The 10000-nt window shown below is 39.5% G+C and overlaps 2 protein-coding genes and 1 long non-coding RNA gene across 3 annotated transcripts in view; all 3 read left to right on the top strand.

Annotated features, from left to right (window-relative positions):
• Window positions 1–366, top strand: part of LOC116295383 (uncharacterized) — a 2800-nt gene extending 2434 nt beyond the window's left edge. The window contains exon 3 of the mRNA XM_031703179.2: window positions 1–366. This exon is cut by the window's left edge and continues 64 nt beyond it. Coding sequence (XP_031559039.2) covers window positions 1–366 — 366 coding nt within the window.
• A 769-nt stretch (window positions 367–1135) lies between these two features.
• Window positions 1136–2669, top strand: LOC148910284 (uncharacterized). Its single transcript, XM_089031546.1, has 3 exons — window positions 1136–1228; window positions 1906–2131; window positions 2352–2669. The coding sequence occupies exons 1-3, from the start codon at window positions 1153–1155 to the stop codon at window positions 2575–2577; spliced, it is 528 nt and encodes a 175-aa protein (XP_088887672.1). The 5' UTR covers window positions 1136–1152; the 3' UTR covers window positions 2578–2669.
• A 1660-nt stretch (window positions 2670–4329) lies between these two features.
• On the top strand, window positions 4330–6944 carry LOC148910283 (uncharacterized). Its single transcript, XR_016120045.1, has 3 exons — window positions 4330–4410; window positions 5540–5768; window positions 6623–6944. It is a non-coding gene; the product is annotated as an uncharacterized LOC148910283 (long non-coding RNA).
• The last annotated feature ends 3056 nt before the right edge of the window (window positions 6945–10000 follow it).

Raw genomic sequence — 10000 nt, 5'->3', positions numbered from 1 at the left:
ACACCACCCACTGCAGCTGTTCAAGGAGACGTCTCAGTAGATGCTACAAGAGCACCTGCAACAAGTACCATAACCCTTGCCACAAGTACAATGGGACCTACCACCACAACAACACCACCCACTGCAGCTGTTCAAGGAGACGTCTCAGTAGATGCTACAGGAGAACCTGCAACAAGTACCATAACCCTTGCCACAAATACAATGGAACCTTCCACCACAACAACACCTACCGCAGTAGCTGCTCATGTGAGCAGTGTAGCCTTGACAGCACCTGCCGTAGAAGGGTCTCAAGATAATATCCCGCTGTCGGGATGCACTACATCGATTCCTATCAAGTGTTATAATGCATATCACGAATACGGTTAATTCAGTGTATAAAGAAACTTCCACATATAGTTGTAAACAGTTGTGATTTTTAAGCGCGCAGGTATTGATAAATGGTCAATCAAAATTCTGTTTGTCTTAATCACAAATAAACATATAAAGTTAATGATCTATGTATGCGTTTTTATAAGTAAAAATCCTAATTCCTCAGAGCAGTAAACACAGCTTTCGCGTTATGATGTATGGATTCCCATTATATTCCTCGTCAATCATTCTCTGAGAAGGATGTTCTATTCTATATTCATGTGTCTTTTGGTGTGCAACCGTTCAACAAAGAAATGATACTGTTTAGGAAATGACAAATAACAACAACGCCCCAGAATAATAGTCGTCTTCACCATCACCGTCAACGTCACCGTCATCATCATCATTTTCCTATCATGATTTATCTATTCTCGTCTAATTTCTTTCGGTGATTATTTTTCATTCTACAAACCAATTACAACTTATACAAAACAAATTAAAAGTATGTTACTACTTTTTTGTTTCATCCACGATTTTTGACACAAAAAAGTAGTAAAATCATGACTCCCACGAACAAAGAAACTCTTGGAATTAAAAGTAATTCCCCAATGAATGTCCCATAGAGTATTTGTATCTCATGGTTGTAATTCTCTAATAACCCCAGTTGAGCAAATATATTAATCAAAGGCATCGAGTAAAGGTTGACGACGGGGGGTCATATAATCAGTACCAAGTACATGCATTTAGGCAGAGAGATTTGATAATTGAAAGCATTTGGTATCCGCACCTTGGAGAGCAAGAGATATGAAGACCATATTTTTATTCCTGATCTTCGCGGGCTTTTCTTTTCGATCCCTCATTTCTGCTCCAATAAATCAAGGTAAATGACAAATTTATTTTCCAACATTTGATTTCTTGGAAATAGATAGTCAATTATTTTTGAACCTTCAATGAAAAAGTTCGTCATTTCGTTCAATCGTAGGAGGATTTCGATTTCATTTCTCTCTTTTTCTTCTCGTGATTTCTCTTTGTTCGTTTGTTTTTTTGGGTTTTTCTTTTTCTTTTTCAATTTTTTGTGTGTGTGTGTGTGTGTGTGTGTGTGCTTGCTTGCTTGCTTGCTTGCTTGCTTGCTTGCTTGCTTGCTTGCTTGCTTGCTTGCTTGCTTGCTTGCTTGCTTGCTTGCTTGCTTGCTTGCTTGCTTCGGTAGGTAGGTAGGTAGGTAGGTAGGTAGGTAGGTAGGTAGGTAGGTAGGTAGGTAGGTAGGTAGGTAGGTAGGTAGGTAGGTTGTTTGTTTGTTTGATTGTTTGTTTGTTTGTTTGATTGTTTGTTTGTTTGTTGTTGTTGTTGGGTTTTATTTTCAAGTAGGAATAATACTTAAGGGGTTGTCGTCTGTTGACTGGGAAGATTGAGTGGACGATCGAACCAGTTTCAATATCATATTTTTTAGTTTTATATTCAAATTAGTTGTGATATTTTTAGCTATTGCATTTTGAGTCTCATTCATCGATTAAAAAGAGAGAGTTTGCGTTGACTTAAATAAATCCTCTTAATAATCAGTTGAATCACTTGATGAAAGGGAAGTTTTGAAGGACCCAAAAGACGAGCCACTCACCAAACGAAGCAAGCATCATGGCAACTCATCATCAATCGACCCTCAGGAACTAGAAAGACTCGACGAGGCTGTTCAAAAGAGAAACGACAATCAGTTGCCAGCAAAAAGAAGACCATGGCGAAAATCTAATAAGAGGTGGCGAAGAAAGAAGCAGAAGAGTAGATGCAGGCGGTAAGAAAAATGAATGGATGGATGGATGGATGGATGGATGGATGGATGGATGGATGGATGGATGGATGGATGGATGGATGGATGGATGGATGGATGAATGGATGGATGAACAACTGTTATATGTAATAGAATTATGTAGTTGCAATTGAGGATGTTTAGCGCTTGTAGTTTGGTGTAAATTCATGTGACTTGGTCTCTTTTTAATTTTATTGATTTGTAGCTGCAAAGATGGCCGAGTGAAAACGTCTACGAGAAAACCAGGAACATTTGCCACAAGTACTTCAAACCCTGGCACAAGTACAAAGGAACCTACCGGACCTGCTGATGTGAGCACTGTAGCCTTGACAACACCTGGTATACAAGAGACTTTAGATGCGAACCCGCAGACAACTTTATGCCCTACAGAGGGGCTTTTTCGTTGTTATGGTATGCATAGATACGGTTAATTCATTATGGAAAGAAACTTCCTCACATAGTCGTAATCAGTTGATTTGTAATCATAGCATGCAATTATTAATAAATACTCGATCGATTGCAACTTTGTTTCTTTTATTAATAAGTAAATGTAACGTTAAAGATCTTTGGTTATGCGTCGTATTAATTATATAAATAAAAATCAAACACTTCCCTTGAAGATAAAGAAAACACGGGATGTGTGTGCACTCAACCCTGATATCAGTGAAGTGCCAATTCTCGAATCTGCCGGAATCACTTGCCGAAGGCTCAGCACTAGGCAATCCACACAAACCAGCGCCGCCTACAAACAACACCCACTGAAGCTAACTCTCGTCGCTGCTGCCAAAACCAGCATGACGTAAGTGTCCCTTGCCCAGACACTTTGCCTCACCATTGAAAAGTCTCTACAGCAGGCATTACAGGCCAATGACTCGACGACTCCGTTAACTATTGTTGGCGAAGTGTGTTTCTCTCTTTCACGCTCCAATAAGAAAAGTGCCCTCGATACTCTCGTTTTAGTGAACTTGGATGTCGCAATCCCAGTCGGCAATCCCTTTTTCATCACTAACAACACCTCGGTGCGCTTCGCAACTCAGCAAGTAACCGATACAAAGCTAAAGCTCCAAAGCTAGGAACCGACTCAAATGTTGGTACGGAACCACTGTATTATATGTCCTCGCCAAAATATCCTTTGCCCAGCAACAAAACGTGGTACCAACCTCAGCTCACATTGTAGATACGTACAGTGGGGAGAAAGGTGCGCATGCCCAAAGACTGTATGAACCATGCACCGTTCGGCGTCACGATCATAACTGCTGGGCCCGTTTTACCAGCCAAGTGATTCCTCCAGTAAAACTTACACCTCCTTCCCGTTAAGTCACAATACTAAAGCATTACAAAAGACTCTCGCCAAACAAAACCGTCAACTACCCACAATCTACGACAATCCTAGGTTGGGAGTGGAACTAACGCAAACTATCTGCAAGTCCCCACCGTGGCGTCGGCGTACTCCTCTCTTGTCCTCGACCCACGCCATTAAAAGTATGCGCTCTTTCATTGGGCCTTACAAAGTCCTTAGACGTGTCTTTCCGGACTGCTCCATGCTAATCGACACTCTTGATGCTGCGATCTCTAGCCTTCAGTCACAATACAAACTCAACCTGCACAACGGTCTCCTTCACAAGTTTAAACCTGCACAACAGGGCCTCACATCTAACAACACTATTGTTCTACCACGCCTATCAGACACCTTATGAATCGTAACCAAAGAAGGCCTTCAATCAACATTACATGTTTTCCATGACAACCATCTCCACCTGGCAAGCTTTTTTACAGCCAAACTCCGCAAACACCAATTACTTGGCAACAATGCAGAATTGAAGCGTCTGATTGTGCTAGTCGCAATGCTCCCGAGTGTCAAGTACAAACTTGCCAGGGGTTTTCTTTCATCTTATAATCATTCTTCGTCTAGTCTTTTCGCCCTTCTGTCGATATACTTTTGTGTTTTATTCTGCAAACAAACAAGAACTTATACAAGTAATATCAATTAAAAGTAATACCACAATGAATGCCCCATAGAGTATTTGTATCTCAAGGTTATAATTCTGCAATAACCCGGGTAAAGCCAATATATTAACCAAAGGTTGACGACGGGGGTCATATAATCAGTACCAAGTGCATGCATTTAGGAAGAGTGATTCGATTATTGAAAGCAATTGGTATCTCCGCACCTTGGAGAGCAAGAGATATGAAGGCAACACTTCTACTCCTGATCTTCGCGGGCTTTTCTTTTCAATTGCTCATTTCGGCTCCCATAAATCAAGGTAAATGACAAAGTTTATTTTCAACATCTTGAAAAAAACTTTTTTGGTTTCTTGGAATTCGAAATAAATAGTTAAATCATTTTGATTCTTCACTGAATTAAAGAGTTCGTCAATTCGTTCAATCGTAGGATCATTTCCATTTCTCTTATTTTATTGTTTTTCTTTTACTTTTCTTTTTTTTTTTTTTTTTTTTTTTTTTTTTTTTTTGTTTTTGTTTTTGGTTTCAGTTTAATAATAATAATAATAATAATAATAATAATAATAATAATAATAATAACTTTATTTATTTATATAGCCCTATTTCCATAAAAAGCCCAATAGTGCTTAACAATTATAAAAATAAATGAATAAAAATTTACAATTATGTATCACTAACGTATTGAAATAAATAAATATCTATCTTATAAGTATATTAAAAAATAGTTTATCCAAGTATAAATTATATATATATATATATACATTGGCCATATAATTATACTTAAGCAAACGCTTCCTTAAAAAGGTAAGTCTTAATTAAGGACTTAAAACTGGAAACTGAGCCAGCAGTCTTGATATCATGAGGCAAAGAATTCCATAAATAAGGGGCAGCATAATAAAATGCTCTATATCCATAAGATCGTAAATTATAACTAGTCATGACTAAATTATTACCTGATGACGATCTAAGAGTGCGTCTAGGTTTATAGATATTAACTAGATCAGATATACATCCTGGAGCCTGTCCATTAAGGGCCTTATGTGTAAATAGTAATATCTTATATTTAATCCTCTGTTTAACTGGTAGCCAAAGTAAATCGTATAAAATAAGTCTTATATGTTCATACTTGCGAGTAAGGGTTACTATACGAGCAGCTGAATTCTGAACCTTCTGTAAACGTTCGATAGCATAGTCTGGTAGTCCAAATAAGAGAGAATTGCAAAGATCTAACCTAGATGTAATAAGTGCATGGACTAATGTTTCTGCAGACTTGCGAGTAAGATATTTTCTTATTCTACTAATGTTTTGTATCGACCACACCAATATCCTCTTTTTTGACATTCAAAATATTTGGGCTATTTTTGTTTGCATTTGCAATTGACTACAGAAAGAGAGTTCGCTCTGACCTAAAATATCCTCTTTATAAATCAGTTGAATCACTTGATGAAAGGGATGTCTTGAAGAACTCAAATGACGAGCCACTCAGCAAACCAAGCAAGCATCATGGCGTCTCATCATTAGTCGACCCTCTACAGGAGCTAGGAAGACTCGACGAGGCTGTTCTAAAGAGGAAAGACAATGAGTTGCCAACAAAAAGAGATCCATGGCGAAGATCTAATAAGAGGTGGGGAAGAAAGAAGCAGAAGGGTAGCTGCAGACGGTAAGAAAAAAGGATGGGTGGGTGGATGGATGGATGGCTTGCTGGCTGGCTGGCTGGCTGGATGGATGGCTAGCTGGATGGATGGATGGCTGGATGGATGGCTGGCTGGATGGATGGATTGCTGGCTGGATGGATGGCTAGATGGATGGCTTGATGGATGGATGAACAACTGTAACATGTAATAGAATTATTTAGTTGCAATTGAAACAATGATAAAAGGGTAAATTATACACCATGAAAAGATGAAAAAACTTACTGACGTTTCGGACGCTAGTCCTTTGTCAGAGTAAAAGAGAAAGAGGTGGTACTAAGGAGTGTTTATATATTGACAACAAGACAAAAGAAACCAATGAGAACAAGGTGGGCAAAGAAAAGAAAGAAACAATCAAAAGACAAATGAATGGGTTGGTTAAAGGCAAAACGTTCATTAATTCCGTTGGGACTAAGAGTGCCCAATAGTTGAATAAGCTGCATTTCTTTGGTCTTGCGACAATCATTGTTGCCGTTAATCAAAGAAAGACCGAAAACAATGAAGTCAGAAAAAGAATGGTTAGCTTGATTGAAATGACGGGAAACTGGTTTGGTGGAATCGTATTGCGAATATCATAACGATGATTGCAAATGCGATCACCACAACTTTTCTCTGCCTGACTCTGATACTCGCACTTCTGCTCTTTTCAACAACCGCCCTCTTTTTTCTTCCCTCCTTTAACTATGATTGGAAACACCGACGCAGCTCACACTAGTTTTCAGCTAGTTATCTCTTTTTAGTTGCAATTGAGGATGTTTAGCGCTTGTAGCTTGGTGTAAATTCATGTGACTTCGTCTCTCTTTTATAATTTATTGATTTGCAGCTGCAAAGACGACCGAGTGAAAACGTCTACGAGAAAACAAGGAACATTTGCCACAAGTACTTCGAACCCTGGTACAAGTACAAAGAAACCTTCCTCCCAAACAGCACCTACAGGTTCTGCTGATGTGAGCACTGTAGCCTTGACAACACCTGCCATACCAGAAACTCTAGATGCGATCCTGCAGACAGCTTTATGCCCTACAGCGGGTCCTTTCGGATGCCCTCTGGGCATGCATAGATACGGTTAATTTATTATGGAAAGAAACTTCCTCACATAGTCGTAATCATTTGATTTGTAAGCATAGCATGCAATTATTAATAGATACTCGATCTATCGCAATTTTGTTATTAATGAATAAACGAAATGCTTAAAGATCTTTTGGTTATGCGTCGTATTAATAATATTAATAAAAATCGGACACCTCCTTAAAGATAAGAAAACACGGGATGTGTATGCACTCCACCCTGATATCAGTGAAGTGCCATTTCTCGAATCTGTCCGAATCACTTACCAAAGGCTAAGCACAAGACGATCAACACTAACCAGCGCCGGTCTACAGGACAACACCCACTGAAGCTAACTCTCGACGCTGGTGCAAAAACCAGCATGACGTAAGTCTAGTGTCCCTTGCTCAGACAATTGGCCTCACCATTGAAAGTCTTCACAGCCAGTATTACAGGCCAATGACTCGACTCCGTTAACTATTGTCGGCGAAGTGTGGGTCTCTCTTTCCACGCTCCAATAAGAAAAGGTGCCCCTCGATACTCTCGTTTTAGGGAACTTGGATGTCGCAATTCCAGCCGGCAATCCCTTTTTCATCACTAATAACACTCGGTGCGCTTCGCAACCGCAGCAAGTAACGATACAAAGCTAAAGCTCCAGAGCTAGGAACAGACCCAAATGTTTGGTACGGAACCACTGTACCATATGTCCTCGCCCAATATTCCTTTGCCCAGCAAAAAAAGTGGTACCAACCTCAGCTCACAATGTAGATACAGTGGGGAGTAAGGTGAAGTAACCATGCAACGTTCGGCGTCAACTATTCACAAGTGTTGGGCCCGTTTTACCAGCCACGTGATTCCTCCAGTAAAACTTACACCTCCCCTCCTGTAAAGTCACAATACTAAAGCATTACAAAAGACTCTCGCCAACCAAAACCGTCAACTACCCACAATCTACGACAATCCTAGGTTAGGAGTGGAACTAACGCAAACTATCTGCAAGTCCCCACCGTGGCGTCGGCGTACTCCTCTCTTGTCCTCGACCACGCCATTAAAAGTATGCGCTCTTTCATTGGGCCTTACAAAGTCTTTAGACTTGTCTTTCCGGACTGCTCCATGCCAATCGATCCTCTTGAGGCTGCGATCTCTAGCCTTCAGTCACAATACAACTCAACCTGCACAACGGTCTCTCTCACAAGTTTAAACCTGCACAACAGGGCCTCACATCAACCAACACTATTGTTCTACCACGACTATCAATCACCTTATGAATCGTAACCAAAGAAGGCCTTCAATCAACATTACATGTTTTTCCATGACAACCATCTCCACCTGGCAAGCTTTTTACAGCCAAGCTCCGCACCAAACTCAAACACCAATTAGTTGTCAACAATGCAAAATTGAAGCGTCTGCTTTTCTTCTCGCAATGCTCCCGAGTGTCAAGTACAAATTGCCAGGGGTTTTCTTTCATCTTATAATCATTCTACAATGATATATACATAATATATTCTACAAACAAACAAGAACTTTTATAAGTAATATCAATTAAAAGTAGTACCCCAATGAATGCCCCATAGAGTATTTGTATCTCAAGGTTATAATTCTGCAATAACCCGGGTAAAGCCAATATATTAATCAAAGGTTGACGACGGGGGTTCATATAATCAGTACCAAGTGCATGCATTTAGGAAGAGAGATTCGATAATTGAAAGCAATTGGTATCCGCACCTTGGAGAGCAAGAGATATGAAGACCATACTTCTACTCCTGATCTTCGCGGGCTTTTCTTTTCAATCTCTCATTTCGGCTCCCATAAATCAAGGTAAATGACAAAGTTATTTTTCAACATTTTGGAAAAAAAAACGTTTTTTTTGTTTCTTGGAAATAGAGATTCAAGCCTTTTTGAGTTCGTCAATTCGTTCAATCGTAGAATCATTTAAATTTCTCTTTTCGTTTTTCTATCTTTCTTTTTTTTTCTTAAGTCTTTGTTTTTTAAGTAGGAATAACACTCAACACTCCTCTATTAGCTGGTTGTGCTCGAATGGAAAATCGACTTACTTTCAATGTATTAATATTCAAAAAATTTAAAGGGTTGGATATTTTTGGCAATTCTAGTTCTTTTCTTTCTCAGTTATTACATTCATAAAGAGAGTTTTGCAATGACTTAAAAAAATCTTCTTTAAACTAGTTGGATCACTTGATGAAAAAGACGCTTTGAAAGCTCCAGATGGCGAGCTGCTCAAACGAAGCAAACAACACGGCATCTCATCATCAATCGACCATCTACAGGAATTAGGAACACTCGACGAGGCTGTTCTAAACAGGAAAGACAATGGGTTGCCAGCAAAAAGAGATCCATGGCGAAGATGGAGACCTAATAAAAGATGGCGAAGGAAGAAGCAGAAGAGTAGATGTAGGCGAAAGGAAATATGGATGGATTGGATGTATGGATGGATGGATAAGAAGTACAATGGAACCTACCACCACCACAACGACACCCACTGCAGCTGTTCAAGATGTCTCAGTAAATGCTACAGGAGAACCTGCAACAAGTACGATAACCCCTGCCACAAGTACAATGGAACCTACCACCGACCACAACAACACCCACTTCAGCTGTTTTCAAGGAGATGTCTCAGTAAATGCTACATGGAGAACCTGCAACAAGTACCATAGCTGGCAGGAGGTAAGAAAAATATGGATGGACAAGAAAAACAGCGTTATCCTATCTAATTGCAAGTTACAGTTTTTCACTCTTGTAGTTTGGTGAAAGGTAATTTATGTGACTTTGTCTCTCCTTCTATTTTTTTTTTTATTTCCGCAAAACAAACAACAAACTCGGACAACAGGTACAATAGAAATTACAGACCACAACGGGGGTAACAACTAACGCAGCCGATGCTCATATGAGCAGTGTAGCCTTGACAGCAACCTGCCGTAAAAGGGTCAACAATATACGGTCCCTCTGCAGTCGGTATTTCTCTACAATCGGGTCCTTTAAGATTGGTGGGTGTTTTTAATTTTAAACGATTACGGTTAATTCAGTGCATAAATAAATTTTGCCCAATATAGGTAGTCGTTAAATAATTTCAGTGCATACAATAAAAAAAATAAATTTTTCTCTTTCCACATAAGAGAGAGAGGTCGGTAAAACAATT

Source organism: Actinia tenebrosa, unplaced genomic scaffold (genome assembly GCF_029948245.1).
Source record: "Actinia tenebrosa isolate PJP-AT-01 unplaced genomic scaffold, QUT_ActTen_1.0 PGA_scaffold17__23_contigs__length_9995812, whole genome shotgun sequence".
Lineage (NCBI taxonomy): Eukaryota > Metazoa > Cnidaria > Anthozoa > Actiniaria > Actiniidae > Actinia > Actinia tenebrosa.
This window is presented reverse-complemented; position numbering and strand designations above follow the sequence as displayed.

Coding starts and splice junctions, on each gene's coding strand:
- LOC148910284 (XM_089031546.1), top strand. CDS start 1,153: ATGAAGACCATATTTTTATTCCTGATCTTCGCGGGCTTTTCTTTTCGA. Junction 1,229..1,905: donor TTCTGCTCCAATAAATCAAG/GTAAATGACAAA, acceptor CTTAATAATCAG/TTGAATCACTTGATGAAAGG. Junction 2,132..2,351: donor CAGAAGAGTAGATGCAGGCG/GTAAGAAAAATG, acceptor ATTGATTTGTAG/CTGCAAAGATGGCCGAGTGA.